Here is a 23,422-nt window from a genome sequence, read left to right on the forward strand (position 1 = left end):
CCAAGGGTTCACTGGCTGGCTCAGGGCCGAGAAGTATCTCCACATTATCCCCACGAGAAACCCAACAACGCATATCCCCGTTCTCCGTTTCCTTCAGCCACCACCGGCGGCGAGAGTGAGTGAGGTGGGCTAATGACGAAGCAGGAGCAGCTAATCGATTCCGGATTTCGCAGCTGAGCTCCTCGCCCTCTCACGTTTCTTGGAAAATTTTCAGGTGTTGCTCTGCTCGCCATTTGCCGCCGTCTTGAACGCCCATGGAGCTCTGCTGCTCGGGCGTCCTCAGCGGCGCCGGCGGCGCCGCCACGCGAGCGGCGCCGCCACCGAGGAAACCAAGGCCCGGGAACATGGGGGCTCCGTCCACCGGGCTCCTGGTGGCCCCACCGAACCGGCGGCGGGGCGGCCGCGCCGGCTGCCGCCAGTCGGCCCCGCCCGCGCCGCTCAGGGACGAGCGGCGGGCCGCCGGCACGGAGAGCGTCGTCCACATGCTCCGGTCGGCGCCCGGCCCCGCCGAGGCCCTGGAGCTCTTCACGGCGGCGGCGCGGCAGCCCACGGCGGTCCACACCACGGAGTCCTGCAACTACATGCTGGAGCTGATGCGCGCCCACGGCCGCGTCGGGGACATGGCGCAGGTGTTCGACCTAATGCAGCGGCAGATCGTCAAGACCAACGTCGGCACCTTCGCCACCATCTTCAGCGGCGTCGGCGTCGAGGGCGGGCTCCGGAGCGCGCCGGCGGCCCTGCCGGTGATGAGGGAGGCGGGGATGTCCCTGAACGCCTACTCGTACAACGGCCTGATTTACTTCCTCGTCAAGTCCGGCTGCGACAGAGAGGCCATGGAGGTTTATAAGGCGATGGTGGAGGACGGCATCGTGCCAAGCGTGAGGACCTACTCGGTGCTGATGTTGGCATTCGGGAAGAAGAGGGACGTTGACACGGTTCTCTGGCTGTTGAGTGAGATGGAGACTCGCGGCATTAAGCCAAATGTGTATAGCTACACCATCTGCATTCGGGTTCTTGGGCAGGCTGCAAGGTTTGAGGAGGCATATCGGATTCTTAGGAAGATGGAGGATGCAGGGTGCAAACCGGATGTTGTTACGCATACCGTGCTAATACAGATTCTCTGTGATGCTGGTCGGCTCAGTGATGCCAAGGATGTGTTTTGGAAGATGAAAGCAAGTGATCAGAAACCTGATCGTGTCACTTACATTACTCTCTTAGACAAGTGTGGTGACTCTGGCGACCCCCAATCGGTGATAGAAATTTGGAATGCAATGGAAATTGATGGGTATAATGACAATATTGTTGCTTATACTGCAGTTGTAGATGCATTATGCCAAGTTGGGAGGGTTGATGAGGCTTTTGCTGTTTTTGAGGAGATGAAGCAAAAGGGTATATCGCCTGAACAGTATTCATATAACTCCTTAATATCTGGGTTTCTGAAAGCTGATATGTTTGATCGTGCTCTGGAGCTCTTGAACCATATGAATGTTCATGGCCCTAGTCCAAATGGCTACACACATGTGCTTTTCATTAATTACTATGGAAAATCTGGTCAATCTCTGAAAGCAATTCAAAGATACGAGCACATGAAAAGTAAAGGGATTGTTCCAGATGTTGTTGCTGGCAATGCTGTTTTGTATAGCCTTGCTAGATCTGGCAGACTTGGAATGGCAAAAAGGGTCTTCTATGAATTAAAAGCCATGGGAGTTTCTCCAGACACTATCACTTACACCATGATGATCAAATGTTGCAGCAAGGCATCAAAAGCTGATGAAGCTGTGAAGATTTTTTCTGAGATGGTAGAAAATGGATGTGTTCCTGATGTTCTCACAGTGAATTCTTTGATTGATACACTCTACAAGGGAGGCAGGGGAAATGAAGCATGGCAACTTTTCCATCAATTAAAAGAAATGAAAATTGAGCCCACTGATGTTACGTACAACACACTTTTGTCAGGATTAGGAAGAGAAGGCAAAGTTAAGGAGGTAATGCATATGTTCGAAGAAATGAGCTCTAGTATTTATCCGCCTAATTTAATTACATACAACACAGTTCTAGATTGTCTCTGCAAAAATGGGGAGGTGAACTATGCAATAGATATGTTGTACAGTATGACTGCGAAAGGTTGCACACCTGACCTTTCATCTTATAACACTGTCATGTATGGCCTTGTTAATGAGGACAGATTTGAAGAGGCGTTCGGAATGTTTTGTCAAATGAAGAAGGTTCTTGCTCCAGATTATGCAACATTGTGTACTCTCCTCCCAAGTTTTGTGAAAAATGGATTGATGAAGGAAGCTCTGCATACTTTTAAGGAATACATTTTTAAGGCTGATTCTAATATGGATAAGTCTTCATTCCATTCACTTATGGAAGGGATACTGAAGAAGGCTGGCGTGGAAAAGTCAATTGAGTTTGCTGAAAATATAGCATCAAGGGGAATTCTCCTGAATGATTTCTTTTTATGCCCATTGATTAGGCATCTCTGTAAGAACAAGAAAGCTCTTGAAGCACATGAACTCTCCCAAAAGTTTAAGAGTCTTGGAGTTTCACTAAAAACTAGCTCATACAATTCTCTTATTCGTGGCCTTGTGGATGAAAACCTGATTGATGTCGCTGAAGGCTTGTTTGCTGAAATGAAAAGACTAGGATGTGGCCCAGATGAGTTCACTTACAATTTGATTCTTGATGCCATGGGAAAGTCGGCACGGATTGAGGAGATGTTAAAAGTCCAAGAGGAGATGCATCGTAAGGGATTTGAATCAACTTATGTTACTTATAATACAATCATTTCAGGTCTTGTAAAATCAAAGAGGTTGGACCAGGCTATAGACTTATACTACAATCTGGTGAGCGAAGGCTTCTCCCCAACACCATGTACATATGGTCCTCTTCTTGATGGGTTGTTAAAAGCTGGGAAGATAGAAGAGGCAGAAAATCTTTTCAATGAGATGCTAGAGTATGGTTGCAAACCTAATTGCACCATCTACAATATTCTACTGAATGGACATCGAATAGCTGGTAACACAGAAAATGTTTGTCAGCTCTTTGATAAGATGGTCGAGCAGGGAATAAACCCAGATATAAAATCCTATACAGTTCTTATTGACGCCCTCTGTACAGCAGGAAGATTAAATGATGGTTTGTCTTATTTTAGACAATTAGTGGAATTAGGACTTGAGCCTGATCTTATCACCTATAATTTGCTAATTGATGGCCTTGGCAAATCTGGAAGAATAGAGGAAGCAATTTCTCTCTTCAATGAGATGAAGACAAAAGGAATTGCTGCGAACTTGTATACATACAATTCACTGATTCTCCACTTAGGGAAAGCAGGGAAGGCTGCTGAAGCTGGTCAGATGTATGAAGAACTACTGATGAAAGGATGGAAACCTAGCGTTTTCACATATAATGCCCTTATCAGGGGTTACAGTGTTTCTGGTAATACTGAGAATGCATATGCTGCCTATGGTCGGATGATTGTTGGAGGGTGCCTACCCAATTCAAGCACTTACATGCAACTTCCAAATCAATTGTGACTGAGAAGTTAGTCATAGTCTGTATGTGGTTCTGTATAGTTTTGTCCATAGTGGGAAATGATCAACTGTATATAGTAGCTGATACTTTATTTAAAGTATTTGAGGGTACATTTAGATCTTACTCTGCATCATTGTTCCATTCGTACTGGCCTAATTGTATGTAATATACAGTTAATGGAACCATGTCCTCCATTTTACTGACACATTGAAAGAAGCAACGCTCATCATATATTTATATTCATCTATGTTCACCATAAAATATATTGATCTGAAGTGCAGTCATTAATGTGCCATTGCAAGTAATTCCATCGATAAAAATATCCGTGACTCCACTAACTGGATTATAGTGATCAGAATCGCCTTTGAAACATTTTTCCCTGTTGTATGCAATGCTGTTTATGGGCTTGTTCTATCAAGTATTCATTTAATTGATTGATCCATTTTCTGGTGTTCTTTAGCAATTTCAGGATAATCATGGCATATCCAATGATCTTCCTTGAAGTTAACCTTTAAGATATCCTTCAGCTTGTCCTTCGAGCTGGACATGTATTCATCTTTTACTTTTTAGCTATAAATTTTACTTCATGCTGCACCGACTGAATGTACTTTTGCATCTCCACTGCTGATTTGTTCTACATAAATGAATCTCGTAATATTTTCAAGTCTAACTCCTTGTTTGCCCTTATTGTTTTCACTTTGCATCATTGCCCTTCTTTTTTCAAAATGAACCTGCCTTTGAAATTGTTACCAGATTAAATTAAATAAAAAAGATAGAATTGCTTGGATTGGGGAGCTTGTGCTGAAAGTTACATATACCCCAACCTACATAAGATTTGCAATGATCTAGAGCAGGGGCGGAGCTTCATATAGATGCATTTCTCTACATTCAGAGATAGCGTGGGGTGTCCCAGATATACATGAGTATCCAGAAGTTTGAGGATAATTTCCTGGATGCAGCTGGTTGCATATTGAATAAGTGGAGGTTATTTGTGACATGTTTCCTCACACAAAATCGATCCACGCGGTACCACGATAACTATTGTATTTTCACAACGACGAGCGACTAGTTTCCACGCAAATTAGCAAAGAGATTCCTCACTTTCATGGAGGAGGGCTGGATGTTTTTCAGCGCAAACGGCAAAGATCAACGCTGCTAAGGCTCGGCAAGAAACAAAAACATGGTATAGGAAAAACAAGAAAGTAAACGAAAAAGATAAGCTCAATCTTGCTCTAGGTGGACCCAGCTAAGCTCTGGTGAAGAGATCACGTATACGTTCCTTATCCTCTGTATTTTGGTTGATCCTGCATGAAAAGATATAATGTTCCCATACCTCAATTTTCCCCGTATCCTGAGTCCTCCCGTATGCTAATCGGTCAAATAAACTAGTTAGCCATTAAACCGATTGACCGATCCAGTCAATTTACTAATTAACTCAACTACCTCTACCGATTGACCATCTGTATGATCCAGTCAATTTAGTAATCAATAACTGATCAACTACCTCTACTAACCGTTACAGCCTAACATTACTAACTTTGGCATTGGAGGAAGCAACTCGGAAGAAGCGAGGAATGGGTTCATTTTCCTTTTGTTGTGTAGGGGTGTCCAGTGGTTTATCTTGGTCTGTAGTAGGAGAGGGAGTGAAAGATTATAAACTCTGTTGGGAGATGCTAGTTCAAGTTGGAGTGAAAGTTCAAACTTTGTTTGGGAGCTGCTAGTTCAAGTTTTGATGCTTTGATTTGTAGTCGCCGGAGAGCCCTTAGCTTGGAGTCTCACATCTCTCATTCACATCTCTCATGCAAGCTGAAATGCAAACTAGGACCAAAAAATTGGCTTCCGATAAAAAGCTAGACCACGAGGTCCTCTGGTCCAAAACTAAAAGGTGTATCTCTTATTAATAAATCTGCGCAGGATCGTCACTTGTTTACTTCAAGACTCTTGACACTCGGCGTTGGTCTTCTTCAATTCATCGGTCTCTACGAATAATCCAACAACTGAATGTTATTACTTCATGCACGCGTTTTATATACGCGCACACGTACAGTGTCTCGTTAACTGTCTCTTCCAACACTCGTAACGTTGCTTTGTTTTTTAGAAGGAAAAAAAAACACTTATATAAGACGCAGCTACCTTGGAGAGAAGCACCCATCGACAGCGTGCGTGCATCCGTAGACGAGCGAGCGAGCGAGAATGGCTGGGGGAGAGGGAGAGAGCCATATATAGGAGCTGCAGGGTGATCGCCCAGGGTTACAGGGTGATTGACGAGGAACGGCACGCGGTGGACTACCAGCCCAGCGTCTCGGGAGATTACTTCATCAAACCCTACGCTGCCCCATCCCCATGAGGTATGTCGACGTACCACAATCCAAATCCTGCTTGCTGTGGATATCAAGAACGGCACGCAATAAGAAGATACATCCAGCCAGAGAATCATGGGATCAAGCTAAGAATATCTTAATTCGTTGATCTGTGTCTGGATTTGCATAGTTAAACATCTAGCAGAGGGCCGGGCCGTCTTGAACACGCCGTTGATCCGACGATGAGACGATCCCACGATTTCGATTCGCTGCCACTGCTGGCGACAACTTCTGCGATCTTGATTCGCCACCAGCGATGACGACTTAATTAGATCCGAAGCATATCATGCAGCCTGTCGTCTCTAAACCAAACAAACCACCAGCTGATCCGCCATGATAGTATGATACGGGTTGGCTTTGGAAAACCACCTAATTAAACCGTACTAAACCGGCGTTGAACAGGCGTACTGCTCACACCACACACACTGCACTCACATTAATTTGCTTGTACGCTACACCTACACACTATACACAAATCATGCGGGTTTCTAAGGGGATGGATACATTCAGCAGAGCTCCACAGGTGAGACTTTGAGAGGGACAGTACCAATGTAACAGATTCAGTTTGGGAAATAACCCCAGTAACAGATTAGTATGTCAAAGCACTACAACACGTCATAATAACTGACCTTAATTAAACCTTGCACGAATGATGGAGACAATGTACAAGAACATTGATGGATACACGGATTCAAAAATACTAAAAAAATGGATACACATGCTGCTTGATGAACCAATTCTCTTCTAGCTAGCTAGGGTGTCATCTTAAGAAATTAGCTAGTTAGCCTTGAACAACAGTGAAATTTGTTATTTGGTTTAAGTTTCAATCCATAGTAAATACTCCCTCCGTTCCAAATTGTAAGTCGTTTTGATTTTTCTGGAGTAGTTGGAGTACTAGCTAATGTCACTGTTGTTCAAGGCTTACAGATGTTGTTAAGGCTGATGCTATGCTAATGTCACTGTTGTTCAAGGCTTACAGATGTTGTTAAGGCTGATGCTATGGTTCTTGTTTGTACATTTGTGTGTTAGTTGTTACACAATGTAAAACAGTTATGTATTAATGTTGTCCCTATTATTCTCATTGTGCATCCTGACAATCATCTATGTGACAGTAAGAAAATTGAGGGTGATTATCAAATGCGCCGCTTGTCCTTCTGAACAAATACCGTTTTATCACTAAGTGTATTTTTTTAAAAAGAAATACTTGAAGATAGCTTTGATTCAAATTTGGAGGTGATGGTTTGATGGAGACTGCTGGCGACGGCAGGGTGGTTCCATGGATCTGGCAGGATGTTGGACTCGGCGCACGTTTTTTTTTCTCTTTCTCTCTTTGATAGGGTCTCAGTGCGCTTGATGATGTAAGCAAGGAGAAGCATGGCCAATCAGCCACTAGCTGCGAAAAAAGAACTCTCTGTCTCTATGGCAACAGCTGAGCTGAGCGTAGTGTTCGCTACTGCTGATTTGCCTTGCTCCAACTATCTCCACTCACCTTCATTTGACGTTTCAGATGCAAGTTTGACTTGTAGCATAAACGATGCACAGAGAATCAATGCAATGATGGAACAAGGCAAGAACACGGGCTATGGATTCCCTGTGAAGCGGCATAATCACTCATATGGGGTACATTCCAAGATTTCAACGACACCTTGGTCGTGCGCTGCCGGAGCTGGAATGTGGAGTAACCCCACGAGGTGACAGGACCTCACTTGCTCATGTGTCTAATATTTGCCGTTACCCAACGATAACAGGTGGTAATGCCGCATACCGGGCAGGTCCTTGTTGAAATAATCAGACGAAAAATCAACATCGATCTATTCTAGCAGCGTTATGAAAGGCCATGCCCATACCATCTGGAGATAGTGTACAATTTTGGAGAGCGGGCTCGCTGTATAATTAGATCTGTATGGATCAACTTAGACTTGCAGTGTGCACTTACAACATTTACAAAGAATCGAGACAATGGGGGCACAAGCTGGCAAATCAACTAGATGTGGACCGATGAAATATCGTGTAAATTAATCACCCTCCTTTTCCCCACAAAAAAAATGTCCATCCCCTGCTCCTGGCAAACTTCATTCAACCATATCAGCAGCGCCATCCGCTTCGCCAATCTCCGATTCAGCAGCTGTTCGCTTTCTCGACTGCTGGGACCGGACAAACTCTTCGATCTGCAACTTCAGCTCTGTATTTGGTATCAGCATGTCTTGAGTGAGGTGGGATCGGTTAAATGGATCCGTCTGCATAAAAATAGCATGCATGTCAGGCCAATGCCTTGCATCAACAGTTGTGGGAGACCAATGATTTCAGGAAACCAGTACTTACAGAATCACTCAGCAGATGCCTGATAATAACGGGCCGATCTATTGTGACCTTTGATGATGGCAGTATCACAGGATCTTTCATCAGAGTATACTGCATGACGAAATCACACATGTTTAGCAGAAGTAGCTAATTTCTGATGTTTCAGATGGCTCTGATGATGCCAATGCATACAAGATCTTATGGACAACAAATATCATGATGAACTTGAGCAAATTCAGAATGGCCCAGACAAAAATAGTGTGGTTAAGAGTGGGAAAAAATTTAGTGGCAGGTAACTGTCATTCTAAGTCAGGAGTTCATCAGCAATTAGTAGCAAATTAAAGAACCTTCTATTATAGTATAAAATGCAGTACCTGAATCGGATCGAGAAATTCATCTGGTATGTCCCCAAGGATGGCCTCAGCATCCATAGCCTCAGAAGCAGCAGCTTTTGCCTTACCAGCAAGTTGCATAAACTCATTTATAATTTGGGGATCACCTCCAATCCTCCACAGAATATTAGCTGCGCTAGCAAACAACTGCAATGGATAGGACAAATGTCAGACTACAAGCACAGGAACAAACTCAAACTGGATTAAAAAAAAATACCTGGTCATTGTATGCTCTACCATCTTTTGAGATTGCAGCTGGGAAGACAGCTTCCTTATCCCCCCTTGAGATATGGACATAGATGGTGGCAATCTACAATAGAAAGACAGTAAGAAGATGAAAAGGAACTGTCCAACAAGCCAACAACAGATGAACAAAAAAGTGCCTCATGAAAAGATATATAGCTTCATGGGACCTGTTTCAATAGCTGCTTCGGCTTGAACTCATACTTCTCTGGATCCTTTACAGTCAAAGATTTCCTCTGGGGACCAGCAAGTTGCAAGAGGAAGTAATTAAGCATGCTCGCAACCCTTTCGACCTGAATAAGAATAAAGGGTTATCAAACTATTTAACATAAATGGATAGCCTAACATGACTCCATTTGGACATTACAAGTAATATTTTGTGCTGGTGATAAATAATAGTAATTAATACAAAAAATCCAAAGCTTAAGCAGTGCTATAACAAAGTTCAAAGTTAACACAGGGCATCATAACATACTAATGGAAACAAAGATATCCTTATTACCATTTCAGGGAGAAGGAAAGGTGCTGGAATTTGTTCTGAAGTGAACGCAAGCATCCCTACATCCTCATTGGCCAGTTTCATGTCAAAGCGAACAATCTGGAAAGTGAAAAATACATGGTAGGTCAGAAAGTCAATTAAAAAACGGTTCAAGTAGACACGTGAATTGTAAATGCTGGTAAACAAGACTAACATTCTCCCACTGATGAAAAACACGCAGCCGCTCCTCTCTTTCTTGAGCAGGCCTGCGGTCCCACTCAACGGTGTTAGCCATTTCAGCCTCTATTTCTTTCAGTTCGAGAATTTTGTTCAAGCTCTCATCAAGAAGATAGATGCTATCATTGATAAGGAAGTTCAGAAAATTTAAGTATACACCCTTCTCCTCCTCTTTAGCTATCTGTCACATAAAAATATGGGAAATGTTTTAGTACGGACTGATTGCAGTATAAATGTGTGCAGGAGAAATCACTCACTTGTCTCCATGCATTCCGATGACTGGGAACATCCCATAAGTACTCCAAAAGCTCGGCAATATTATGTCGAATGTTAAACTTGTCAAAAAACTGCAAAAATAGAAAGCAATGTAATCACATGAGTCTGACAAGATTTGAAAAGATTAGCATAAGGCATAGATTAATCAATGGAAACTGTCAAACTAGTCATGCCACTCACTTGCGTATGGGAGCCAGTGAACTCAATATCCACATAAAGCTTTAGAAGATTTCTGACAAGGTAATCAAGACATAGTTGGTGCCCCTCAAATAGCGAGGCTGTAGAACTCAAGCCACTGCACGAATGACGTTGCAGAAACTCAGTACACAACCTTACGGTCATAAATCATACTCCCTCCTGTCCCAAATTGTAGGTCATTTTGGCTTTTCTAGGTGCATAGTTTTTGCTATGCACCTAGATATAGTGTATGTCTAGATGCATAATAATATCTATGAACTTAGAAAAGTCAAAACGACCTACAATTTGAAACGGAGGGAGTAGATTATAAATTTATAATGAAGTGTGCAAAAATTATGAACCTTCTTTGTGGCATCCAGCAATTCAAAACTTCAACCATCTTTGCTCTTAGGTAAGGATTCTTAATGTAAGATGTGCTTCCCATAAACATAATGATGAAACTGAGAAAGTCATCCTGTCAAAAAAAAAATGAACATTGCAAGAAATATCATAAGCAGCTATATAACTAAGGTCTGGCAATCACAAAATCAGGCAAAGATTAAGGCATTGCACAATGGACAAGGAGGATACTCACCAATACAAAGCTTTCCAACGCTTTTGGAATTCTAGAGGTCAGAACAAGTAAATCCATTGCATCATCAAGAAAATGCTCTGGAATGCAAGAAAATTCCTTGGGGCATTGTGATGGCAAAGGCATCTTGAATCCGCCAACTAGGTCTACTGACCACAGTATCATCAATCTGTAGAAAGATAATGCACGTTGAAGGAATGCACCATCCTGATAAAAGATAAACCATTAGCAAATCGCACAGTTTTAAACAAAACAAATCAAAGCTAAAGAAAGATAATAAAGGCACTTCATAACAGTAAACTGTGATAACCCAAGGAAATCTACAAGACTTCTGAGAAAAAATATCTTAAGAAATATTCCACAAGAGGCGTATTGACATCTTCACGAGTAATCATGTATGCAATCAGGAATTGGCACAAAGCCTCTGCTTAGATAAGAAACATTAAGCACCACAAAAAAGAGACAAATATGATAAACAAGTAACAAAACCAAGTAAAATGTACATTTGCCGATAGTTGTGATATATAAAGAGATAGAGAACAGAATAAATTTCGTTTTTGGCACAAAGAACAGAATAAAATTTCTTGTAATGATACTGACCTTGATCAAGAGATAATTGTAAATAGTAACTAAAAAGAGTAAAGGGGTGCATATTGCATAGTTGAACAAACCCTCTTAAGTGCTCATGATATAACAGGAAAAGTACTAGAAATAAGTTATACAGTCCCAAATTTTGATCAAAGAAGATTTGCATTAATAGGCCGAGAAAACAGATCTAGGATTGTGATCATACTCGTAGTATCTGAGCTTCATAACAAAATTTGTCCTGTGTTAGAATCTCGACGATCTTCTCCAGGCGATTTATATCTTGCTCCAGCTGCGGTGAGCCCCCTCCTTGATCTCTCATTGCTCTATTTGATTCCAAGTCATCTTCAAACCTTGAAAGTTGCTGGATTTGTAACATACATGGTATGTGTTCAGTAGAGAGTTGAATACATGTAATTTGCAATGAATGTGTTGACCCTAACAGAACTAGAGATGCGTTTATTGTCGTGTACCCTCTACCCAAGAATATATATAGCACATTTTATCTAGCATATAGAGCAAGGAGACATTCAAAATGACTACATTACCCCTTATGATCATCTCTAAGGGCTATATTAAACACATGCAAGTGAGCAATACAGAGCAAAGAACTGGATGTCCAAGTAAACATTTTGCGCTGGAATATGAAATGTGTCCTGCATTTATGGACAAGGATATTCAAAATATGTGCCCTATATTTTTCTACAGACAGCATCCAGAATATGTTATTTAAAATTATCTTTCAAAAATAAAATGTGATTTAAAATTAAAGATAAAAAAAGGACAGGTGTAATTAAGTAAGAAGAAACAGATGTGAAATGAAATAAGATATCTCCAAACCTGAGAAATATGTTTAAAGTCCGATATAGCTTTCATCAACCCCAGATTAAGTACCCTTGCAGTCATGAAGAAACATTCGCAAATAAATGAGAAATTCTCCTTCTTTGAGCACCTAACTAAAGCTGTGCTATTTTTGCCAGAGCTTGTGGCTTCCTGTGATTCCACAAAACGAGCCTCTCCACTGGAATTATTTTGATCACACTCACTGTTTACACTCTCTATCCAAGATGAGACTTCATCTGATGAAGCATTTATAGCTGTCAAATCTCTACAATAACGATGCAATGTATCAGTTAGTAAAATAATGCAGAATATGCAATATACTCGGTACATCAAAAGTCACATTGTTCCGAAGAAACTCACTTGAAATCAATTCTATTGTTGCAGAAGAGGTAATTGACATCAATTTTGTCCTTCTTTGACTCCATGTTATCCAAAAAAGGTTCACATAGGCGGAGCATCACAGCACTAAGATTCACAAACATACCTGAACTCGCACATTTTAAAGGGTCTACCTGTTGCATGACACAGGAAGAGTTTACTATAGCATTTTACAATGTTAGGTACAGTTGATCCCCAGAACAAAGGACATTATGCTTTATAGGTTGCCATGCATTACATGATTTGCATGTATTGAAATTTTTTGAAGATTCGAAACATATAAAGGTATCATTTCCCCATGTTAGGTGAAACAATGCTATACACAGAATCAATAAGGTGAAGATTGTACCATGTCAATACTCTGTTTTGCATTAAGGAGACTTGTATAGAGCACTTTATCACACAGAGCAATTTTTTATTATTTATTTCTAGTTTGTATTTAGTGGCAAATTGAAAGCATCTTTTATGGAGCTATAACAGTAAAATCATGCAAGGATTAGTTAAAATTTTCCTAGCTAGATTCCACTTTGCAACACACCTGGTACATCAACCACAAACTGGTCCTTAGCGATAAACAGTTTAATCCACTACAGTGAGCCAAATTTAATCACACAAACATTTAGTGTTGAATGCTTCACAGCCTCTGATTTAAATGAAATATGGCACAGCATAAGGAAAATTATTCTAAAGGAACAACTTTGGTTGATTACCTGCATGCCAGATCTGGATGCATTTTTATTTATCACTTCTGCTATATACTCAAGAACCTTTTCTCGAGTATCCAAATTTTTTAGGAGGATTAGAAGAACATCCTTAAGGCCGTCATACAAGCCATTCATAACACTCTTGATTGTTGTGAAAGATGACAACAAATCAGCTGGCCGCCGTGAAGATGCCTCCGAGAAACACTGTTGCCTGACCAAAAGTTTAAAAGAAATGAAAAAGAAAAACATAAGGCAATATATTAGCTGCACAAAAACTAAGTAGTGGCCTAGTGGGTTTGCATCAAAAACAGCTAGTCTTTAAGTAGTAGGAGATTAGAAAACCTTGACATGGTAAATTAAAATTTAGATTATGAAAGATCCAATTTAGTGCATACCTACTTGGGACCAAACATAAAGGGAAACAATGAAATATCTTTTGCTCAAGAAATGTCTTTGCAGCAAAAAAGGACCCACACGAGCCCATGAGCAAAGGACAAATTTTGCTAATGAATCCAAATAGTACATAAAAACTTCCATTGATAGCCTTAATCTTTTAGTGATGAAGGTTGATTGATAGGGAAATTCCTTATCTAAAAGCCAATGTTTGCCATGCCCTCCGATGAACCCACATAGTCATGGCAGATAAAGAATTATTCCTTAACTGACACGCGCAAATCTTTAATTGAAAGCACGCTTCATATGATATTTTCTAATTGAAGATTGTTGTTCCTAAGTCCTAAGCCAGAATAAAGGATGTCAAAACTCAAAAGATTATCAACTACACACAAGATGCCAATCTGAGCTTCCATATCAGTGCTCAATAATAAAATTCTAACTTTAATACCTAAGTAGCAAGAAGAAAGCTCAACATTCTTGGCCAACTCTCTTAGCCTCAAAGTTTTCCAAATGCCAAAGCTAGTTTGCGTCTATCAACAATGCAGTACTAGTTCACAGCTTAACTGAAGGATAGTACAAAGGTTGTCTGGAAGCGCATACTTCAAAAATTCAGAATCAAAGTCGATCTACACAAGCAATAGCCAAAATTTGAACTTTGGTATGTACAAGGGCATATCAGCAGTTGAGTTCTAGTCATGATCAGCAAAACACCAAGGTGTAGTATCCAAAATGCAAGCTTTACACATCTAAATAACATAATGACATACCCAAAATAACTGATCAAGTGAAGAGCAAGTTTTTTCTTTGATGTTCGCCAAAGAAAACAAGAGTACTCACCCGACGTCGGGCTTGCTGGCAAACTCTCGGTCACGGATGGCGCTAACGTGCAAGAAGGCCCCAAGCACGCTGGAGAGCTCCATAACCCTTCCTTCCCCGATGAGCATGATCTGATTTTTGGGTATCCACTTGGGATGGTTCACCAGAGCCTTGGCGCAGTTGGGGATCCCCACGAGGCGCCTAAGCACCCGCAGCGGGCGCTGGAAATCGCCGAGCGCCGAGACCTTCTCAACGCTCTGCCTGAGGCGCTCGTACAGCTCCCCCATGGCCGGCTCGATGGACTCGTAGTCCGCACCGCCGAAGAACTCGTCGATGAAGCCCGGGGGCGGCGGGGCGCCGGGCGCCGGGGTGGGGTCGAGCGGGTCGGCGGCCTCGGCGAGTAGGAAGACGAGGAGCTCGGCGGCGGGGTGGGGCGCGCCTGGCGGCGTGGGGAAGGTGTCGGGGTTCCCGGCGACGATGCGCGCGTAGGAGAGGATGAGGCCCCGGAGGTGCGCGATGGAGGCCGCGAGCCTCGCCCGGAGCCCGGCGTCGCGGATGGTGGAGATCTTGCGGGCCTCGTCGGCGGCGCGGCCGAAGGCGGCGGCGAGGAAGTTGAAGGGGGGCGGGGAGGCGGCGGGCAGGTCCGGCAGCGAGAGGCGGTCGATGAGAAGGCGCTCGGCGGCGTCGCGCAGGGCGAGGAGCGGGCGCGACTCGGAGAGGAGCTCGGCGGCGGTGAGCTCGAGGTAGGCGACGGCGGGGCTGGGGTTGGCCGGGGGCGTGAGGGCAACGAGCAGGATCTTGCGGAGGATGATGTCCTCCACCTCGTCGGGCGAGCGCTGCGGCCGCGCCGAAGCCGGCGACGGAGACGCCATCGGCGGCGGCGGCTCGGGCTGCTGCTGCCGCTGCTTCGGCTTGGGGAATCGCGTGTTGCGGGGGGGTCGCGAGACTCGAGAGAGCCCTGGACTTCGGGGTTTGCGGGTTGTTGAAGTTGAAGGGGAGGGGCAGCCAGGGTATAGTAGTAGTAGTACACTATACTTGTACTACGTATACATACGGTTTCGAATACAATTCCTATCTTATTTACACCAAGATATTTACAAGCAAAATCATTATGTCGCATAGAAGATGCTGCTGGAAAACTGCCACATCTTCAAAAAAAAATGCTGGTTTTGAGTCCCGAAGCTTCCATCAAACAGCTGCAGGTTAATTCCAAATCAGAAGCCACAGGTCTTAAAAATAGAATCGCATCAGTACAGAGACATGAGACATGCGATGGTAAAGCGGTAGGTGAGATAAAGGTTGCAGTAGGCCATTTAAACATCCATAACGATCACAAATAGTACAGGGGATAAGGGATCAACTATCTAAGTCCAAGCCGATGCTGAATTTCCTTCTTTGGAATATCGTTGAGTAAACTTTTAGTGGATGAAGGGACCAATAGACCATATATTACCCCCTCCAAATGGGTCCAAAACTCACATTGCACAACCGAGAAAGAGTCAAATGCTTCTAGATGTCCAATTTTAAAGAATACGTGGTGCAAAAAACTTGTAGTCTGATGCACCAACATGAACTTATCTGAATACATCTCCCTTTGATAAGAAAAACATTGATACTTCCCAACCATATCATTCAGCCGACCAGCCAAGCAATTAGCCAACACTTTGTCACCAATTTAGCAAAATATACATATTACATTAATTGGCCTGAAGTTCCTGACCTGTACTGCACCTTCCATCTTATATAGGTATTAATGTTTTTCAGCATCCATAGGTTTCTATAATTTCATCGTAGACTGCATGAATTGCTATCAATGCATTTCCTTAATGATTAACCAATAAACGATGTAGAAGCGTCCAACCAAACCTCGAGCTTTATCCGGAGGCAATTATTTTTAATAGTAACTCATACTTGATCTTTTCTAATAGAAGCATCAAGACTACAGTTTATGATGTCTTATGACTATATGGATGTTATAAGTTTTGCTGGCTAAAACATGAAAATTGCAACGGTAGCTAATATACAAATGTATATGATACTCCCAAATAGGTTGTGTAGTTACAAATGTACAAAATACTCCCAAATAGGCTGTGTAGTTTTCCATGAATGACAAGATTCTCATTAGTTATCTCCCAAAGGTGTAAAATAACATAATGTCTCCTCACTTAAAAGTTGCTACAAACTACTATAATTCAAAGTCAAGATTAGTATACACTCTTTAAAAAGATTGTCAGTCAAGATTAGTATGCACTCTTTAAAAAAATTGTGTAATAGACGATTAGTTTCACAAGATATATGGTTATCAACAAACGAATTGAAAGATAGTACTGTGAACTAGTCGTACAAATCTATACCCTCCTCCTTTACCCAGGCTTGAGATTGAAACACATAGGTGGAGTTACTAGCTAACCTAAAGTAGTAATGAAAACATGTAATACAGAAACAAAATAGCGATAAGTAATTAAACACACTACTATAATTCAAAGTCAAGATTAGTATGCACTCTTTAAAAAGATTGTGTAATAGACTATTAGTTTCACAAGATATATGGTTATCAACAAACGAATTGAAAGATAGTACTGTGAACTAGTAGTACAAATCTATACCCTCCTCCTTTACCCAGGCTTGAGATTGAAACAACATAGGTGGAGTTACTAGCTAACCTAAAGTAGTAATGAAAACATATAATACAAAAACAAAATAGCGATAAGTAATTAAACAACATAAAATAAAAATTATAGCGATTTATACCAAACTAAGACAGTGATCTAAAAAGACTAAAATTTAAGTAAATAAACATCATTAAAACAAAAATCATTGCAATTTACTAAACTAAGACAGTAATCTAAAAGGCAAAAATCTTTAGAGCTAAAGATACAAACTTGTTGCGGCTACGAAAAGGCATTAGCGATCTCAGAATCGGAAGTGTACTAGCTAGAGGGGCGTTTAAAAATGCTGCACCGGCATAGAAATCTGTCTCTGAATCCAGTAAAGGTGAGAACTTCATACCTTCCCTTTTTGCTGTTGTTGTCACCATAGGGCGTCAATTTCCACTTGCCACAACCTCTATTCACTGGCAAATTCACAGGCATAGAGCCGCGGACCTTGAACCCAAGGGTTCTCCCTGGCAAGGACGACAGCGCAAGACTGGCGTAGGCTGCTTTATCGCGGACCTAGCTTTCACTAGAGGAAGCGCGATCCGACCTCTTGGATGCGGAAGGCGCGGCGGGAGTGGACGAGGGGGTGAAGTGGGCGGCCAACGGCGTGGGGCAATCAGGTTTAGGTAGGAGGCAGCGGAGCGGCGGCACGACGTACGCGGGCGACGGGGCGAAGTGGCGGGTCGGCGGTGAGGGGGAAGCTAAAGAGGGGATGAGGCGGTAGGGTGCAGGGAGCAATGTAGGCAAATTGCTTGTGGTTGGGGTCGGGGTGAGGAGAAGTGGCGGTGCAGCCGCGACGGCAATGGTGGAGACGGCCATGGCGGCGACGCGAGCAAATGAACCAAACCCTAAATAAACGAATTGAATAAAAAAATGTGCGAAGAAGGAAATCTTCCTAACCGAATGAATCGAAACGCGCGAAGAAGGAAATCTTACGAATAGAAATGAACTGTCAAGGACGCCTCAGCAAACTCAAACTCGAAAGGGTTGCGCGCGGGAGAGTGTTTTGAGGGATCAATGTGTTTTGTGAGAGGCATGTACAGATCTAAGGCATACGACTGTTTTTACGGCCCGCCCGTACAAGTGTATCCATCCGGTTCTGTAGAAACTATGCTAGAGAGAGCCGAGTATCGGTCGGACCCGAGAGGCTGAGAGGGGGTTAGTCATCTTGCTTGACACGTACTCCCTCCATCCATGAATATAGCTACGTTTAGCTTTTTCCAAAGTCAAACCTTTCTAACTTTGATTATTAATATCTCTAAGAATAATTTATTTCAAATAGCAAAGGCTACAAAATATAATAGTTGGTTTCTAGATAAATCTACTAACATCATTTTTATGTTATTAATTTCTATGATTATTTCGCTATTTGTAGTCAAAATTTAAAAGACTTGACTTTAAAAAATATAAATGTAGCTATATTATGGGACGGAGAGAGTATCAACAAAGCAAGACATTATCTTTGCGGATGGTGTCCTCCATCGCCTACCGGTCCGTCGTGAATGGCTGCAGCCCGCAGCGACCCGCTCACGATAGTGATCTTCATGAGCGTCTTGTCAGCGTTCTGGACATACAGTGGAAACTGGAGGGATTTTTTTGGATGATTTTTTATTGTGAATTTGTGATCCACATCAAATGCGAGTTGATTATGAAGTCCTTTTTCTCCTGCTTTGATCTATAAATTAAAACCAGATGCTGGTTCCTCTCAACTTTTAAAACTTTTTCCCACCTTGGATAGCTTGGGTTTTGGCCTATGTGGCGCCAGGCCAACCTTGCTACGTAGGTCGTGGTACCACATCAGCCGTCCTATGGTGCCATAACAATCACAAGGATAATATGATAGTTTAGAGAGTCAAATTGACTTTATAAATTGAACTTCTTTCCAAAGAATTATTCCAATATTTTTTTCGTAGAAAGTTATACAATTAGAAAACCTAGAACTAAGACACAAAATGAAGAGCATTTGTATAACTTTTTGATCACATATGAGAGAGAGCGGAAAACATTGAATAGGACCTGCACACCATCTCCTAACATCACTCCTCTCTCAAAAGGCCATGCTGGGAATTAAGGCCTCCTTTGAACAAGAAAAACCATGGGAATTTTGTTCGATTTCAACCTACATGAACATTTCCTATGTGCCCCGAAAGGATTACACTATATGAAATTTCTTTGGATTCTTATGGTGATGCATATACATATAAGAAATTTGGAAGAAAATAACATGAGGTTGGATCTTAAGGTAAGTTTTCCTTCTCGTGTGTGTCACTATTATGTTCAAAAAAAATCTCACTATTGAATCCCCGTGTATTTCTTATGCATCATCAAAGGCTATATTTGTTTCTTTTAGGATTTTTTTCATGCATTAGTAGCATTGCAAGTTCATACGACTCAAACCATGCTTCTTTTTTTCGTTCCCTCTACGTTTCAGAGGCTTGTGAAATAGTTATTTTAAACTTTCAACCTGATGTTATGAAGGATGTCACACATGTTACAATAGTTATTATTAAACTTTTATATTTTCGCTACAATAAAATCTCCACAAAACTTCCACCCTAAAGTTAGATTGGATGTCAAAGGAAAAACACTTAAAACAAAGAAAAACGTCCAAATTACCCCCTCAAATATAATCAAAGTGTGGCAGAACCGTCCAGTTTAAAGTGACTCAAGTACGCTGGTTAGGCTTAAGGCGTCTAACACGCCGCGTAATTGTATCAGTGTAAACCTGGTGGTCTGTCGGGTGTCCTCAATTCACTAAAGATTCTACTTCCAACTGATACATCCATACATTCTAGATCGTACACGCATGAGCTCGTCACAGATATTACAACTTTAAGCAAATAATTTATAGCAGCGGATTATTACAAACCATAAGAGAGTTGTTTAAAAACATACAGTACCAGCCTAAGAGTGTTTAAAACAAACCACTTCGTTTATAGTCAGGTACGGTAACATTATAACAGCTTATTTAAACCAACATGAGTAAAAGAAACACGTCCTGCCCACAACGTATTTCTTATCTTCAGGAGCTCCTTCCTTCAAAGCATAGGCCAACCACTGACCTTCTTCAATGGCAACAAAGGTTACACAAACCGGGAGCTCCTTCCTTCAAAGCATAGGCCAACTACTGACCTTCTTCAATGGCAACAAACGTTACACAAACCCTAAGTAAAAGTACTTAGCAAGACTAACACGTCAACCGGAAAAGACTCAAGAATATGCAAGGCTTTCTTTAGGTTTCTTGCTAACTCAAGTTAAGCGAAAAAAAGCTTACTATGATTGATCCTTATAACATCTTTTATTTCCCGTTAGTTGCTAGACTGGTTATATTTCAAAGTTTGGACTTCAAGCTAATACAAGCATGCTCACATCATAAAGCATTTATAAAGATCATCAGCAAGCAACTTTATGATGATGGTCAGAGATCAAGCCTAATTCATATCCAAGAAGTCCAGGGATTCGAACTGATTTACATCCTGCAGGAGATGGAGCTAATCACACGACACGTGCGCAACCCGTCTGTTGGGGGGAAATATTAACGACCTCCTAAAGCTCATGAAAACAACAAATCATAAAGGCCCAAGCCTGCCTAAGGCAATAAAGACTGCCGTTGGCCCAACACGGGAGGAGAGAGCCACGCTCCGCCTCGCCCGACCCAGTGCCCCGGGGTCGGACGTTCCCGACCCCTTGAAGACCAACCTCCGCCTCGCCCGACCCGCGGGCCTGGGATCGGGAGCGCCCGACCCCCCGCCGCAAGACTCCGCCTCGCCCGACCCAGGGCATAGGGGGTCGGACTCACCCGGGCCCACCAGACAAGTATCCGCCTCGGGCGCGGGTCTCGTGGGTCCCCCTGTCGATCTCGCCATAAATGCGCCGCAGTTCTGACACGCAGAAAGGCGCTCGTGCCCCCAACGCAACCCGCCATAAGTACCCATGCGCGACCGCACGGTACAGGCTACAGTGGCTGCGGCTTCCTCCGATTCGCTACAGGGCACTCATGGCCTGCGCCGCCCGGAGTAGGAGGAAGCCGCGCCCGTTCTCGCGCCCCGCGCATCCGACAACAAGGACGCGACGTCCGGCTTCCGCGGGCCGTTAGCAAGATGGCAGGATCAGCCGCCTTCCCCGACGGACACAAGCACCATGACGAAACACCATCATCACGCCTGGCAGCAACAGCCACCAAGGAGGCCGTCGACAGGACTCGACGGCGGCCGCCCTCTTCCGGCGGACGCGTCAGCAGGAGCCGAAGGCCGGAGAGGATGCCGACGGCCTAGGGACTTGGTCCCTCCCCTTGTGTTGTATCTTACTTGACTTAGTTTATCTCTTTTACTTCTCCTCACACTCGGTCTCACTTGTAGCCCCGATGGCCTCCTTGCACTATAAAGGGAGAACCGGGGGCCCTGAGACAGGGGACTGACTCGCTCAAGCCAACAGAACCCTCACACTCTCCTTTAGAGCATCAGTGCACATCCAAGAGACTTGGGACCAACTCCCTCTCTTGCCCTCCTGTAACCCCTACTACAGACCCCGCGTGGGTAACACGAGCAGCTCCCGATACTGGACGCCACCATTCGAAGCCTTACGCGCATAAAAGAAATTTACTAGTCTAAGTCTTGATCCGCTAATCCTGACAACGACACCGTCGGATCGCACGTGGCAACTTTTCCTTCTTCGGCTTCCGTTGCCTGAACTGAGCTCGCATAGCCCAAGGTCGTGTCCTCATGTACATCATTGTCCGGTCAAAGGTCCCATGAGTTACTGGCCACGACCCCGCCTATCGGTCCACGTCAAGCACGACGAGTCAAAGTTCAAACTTCGGCACTTCATAACTACATTAGTTTACCGGGTCCCACATACCGATATGTGATTAGTGCGTTCAAAGCTTGACCTAAAGGGTCACCAATCAAATGAGCCTTAGATCCATTATCCGGATAGGACCAAAACTTCCAACTTTTTATCATCAACATCCAACTTCTTCTACAACATTCATCAATATCTTTTAACATGAAACCAATGTCGTGCCCGGCTCTTCATTAAACAAGTTGTTTTTCACTCTAACAAATTTTAGATGTTATCCTTATGCAAGTAACGAGGAATTACTTGACTTTTACGGCACTAGTAGATTAGACTTAACCTTCTACTTTTAAACAGGTGGCAAAGATGCCTTAAACAAGGAAGGTAGGAATGCATAAAAGGACTCCACTCCTAGACTTAATGCACAATCATGAAATAAAGGAATTTGGACTCAAATTAGCAGGGTTAAATAGGATTAATGCATTGGGGCTTGCCTTGCTGCTCCTCGGGGTCGGCGGTCTCGACAACGGCTCCGGGCAGCTTCGAGACCTTGCTCCACCACGATCACGTCCTCACCTTTCTGAGCTATCTCAGACAGGATCTCCACGTACTCCACCTCCAGCGCCTCCGAGTCTACACGGAAATGATGCAAATGAATGATAAGCAACATAAAATAACCAACTTCTTAATTTTATAAATGCTAACTTAAGAAAATGAGAGCTCCTTATATTTTTCCTAGAACAAGAGTTAATTAAATAAACAAGGAATAATTAGAAATCAATTAAATAGGATTAATCCTAATTTTTAATAAAATAAAAGCATTTTAAAGCATTTTAAATCTAATAAACCACTTTTATAAATTCTAAATGGTCACTTATTTTTATTAACTACAAAATAGCTTTTAATCCTTATTTTGAATCTTCCCTAAATTTTTATCTATTTAAGGAGGTAATTAAAGAAAATATATCCTAATTTTTAAAGAGGTTTAAATAAAGGAAAAACAATATATTTTCCTATGCCATTTATGATTTTTATCACATCACACATAAGAATATGAACTCAACAAAATTGGTTTCACCAATTTTGGAGTTTTCTACAAATAGTTATGAATTATGGAAGTTTAAACCTATTGAAATGAATTTTGAAATAAAAACAGCCAAAACTTTGCACAAAACCCCCTGGCGTTCAATATATTCCTGCCCGTGGTCCCTGAGCTTCACGAAAAGGGGTTCCCGGCCGTGACCGAGACCCCGCGGGGTTGACCGGCGGCGCCCTCGCCGGCGGTGAGCCTCCCCCGCGGCAGCGAGTACCCAGACCCGCTCAACTTGGCACCGCGCATCCACTGGTGGCGTCAAATACGCGGGACGGCGACGTATGGCGGCTAGCCGGCGCCGCGGCGGCGCGACGCGCGGCACGGCGGTGGCGCGGCGGCTCCGGCGAAACGGCGGCCAACACCTGGACAAAAACTAGCCTTAGAGCATCTACGCGAGCTCTCTCATCTCTCCAGCTTGCTCTTATCCCTGACGCAAGGCTCACGGCGGCTCAACTCCAAGGCGGCCATGGCGGCGGCGCGCTCTGGCTAGGGTTGGGCGTTCCGGCCACCCTAGCCAGTATCGGCTCCAACACGCGCGCGCATAGCCATCTACAAGCTCCGGC

At 43.1% G+C, this 23,422-nt stretch overlaps 2 protein-coding genes across 2 annotated transcripts; one reads left to right on the plus strand and one right to left on the minus strand.

The window, feature by feature from the left end:
• On the plus strand, positions 1–3,798 carry LOC117838694 (uncharacterized). The gene is made up of 2 exons (XM_034718823.2): positions 1–124; positions 215–3,798. Exon 2 carries the CDS (start codon positions 255–257, stop codon positions 3,537–3,539), a length of 3,285 nt encoding a protein of 1,094 aa, XP_034574714.1. The 5' UTR covers positions 1–124; positions 215–254; the 3' UTR covers positions 3,540–3,798.
• A 3,956-nt stretch (positions 3,799–7,754) lies between these two features.
• LOC117838336 (probable ubiquitin conjugation factor E4) lies at positions 7,755–15,285 on the minus strand. Its single transcript, XM_034718327.2, has 16 exons — positions 14,337–15,285; positions 13,110–13,314; positions 12,382–12,533; positions 12,019–12,286; positions 11,387–11,542; positions 10,597–10,800; positions 10,364–10,476; positions 10,005–10,119; positions 9,806–9,895; positions 9,526–9,729; positions 9,336–9,431; positions 9,004–9,126; positions 8,808–8,900; positions 8,573–8,737; positions 8,220–8,309; positions 7,755–8,134 (listed from the first exon to the last, which is right to left on the minus strand). Exons 1-16 carry the CDS (start codon positions 15,185–15,187, stop codon positions 7,970–7,972), a joined length of 3,090 nt encoding a protein of 1,029 aa, XP_034574218.1. The 5' UTR covers positions 15,188–15,285; the 3' UTR covers positions 7,755–7,969.
• Between the last annotated feature and the right edge of the window lie 8,137 nt (positions 15,286–23,422).

This window comes from Setaria viridis, chromosome 9, assembly GCF_005286985.2.
Source record: "Setaria viridis chromosome 9, Setaria_viridis_v4.0, whole genome shotgun sequence".
Lineage (NCBI taxonomy): Eukaryota > Viridiplantae > Streptophyta > Magnoliopsida > Poales > Poaceae > Setaria > Setaria viridis.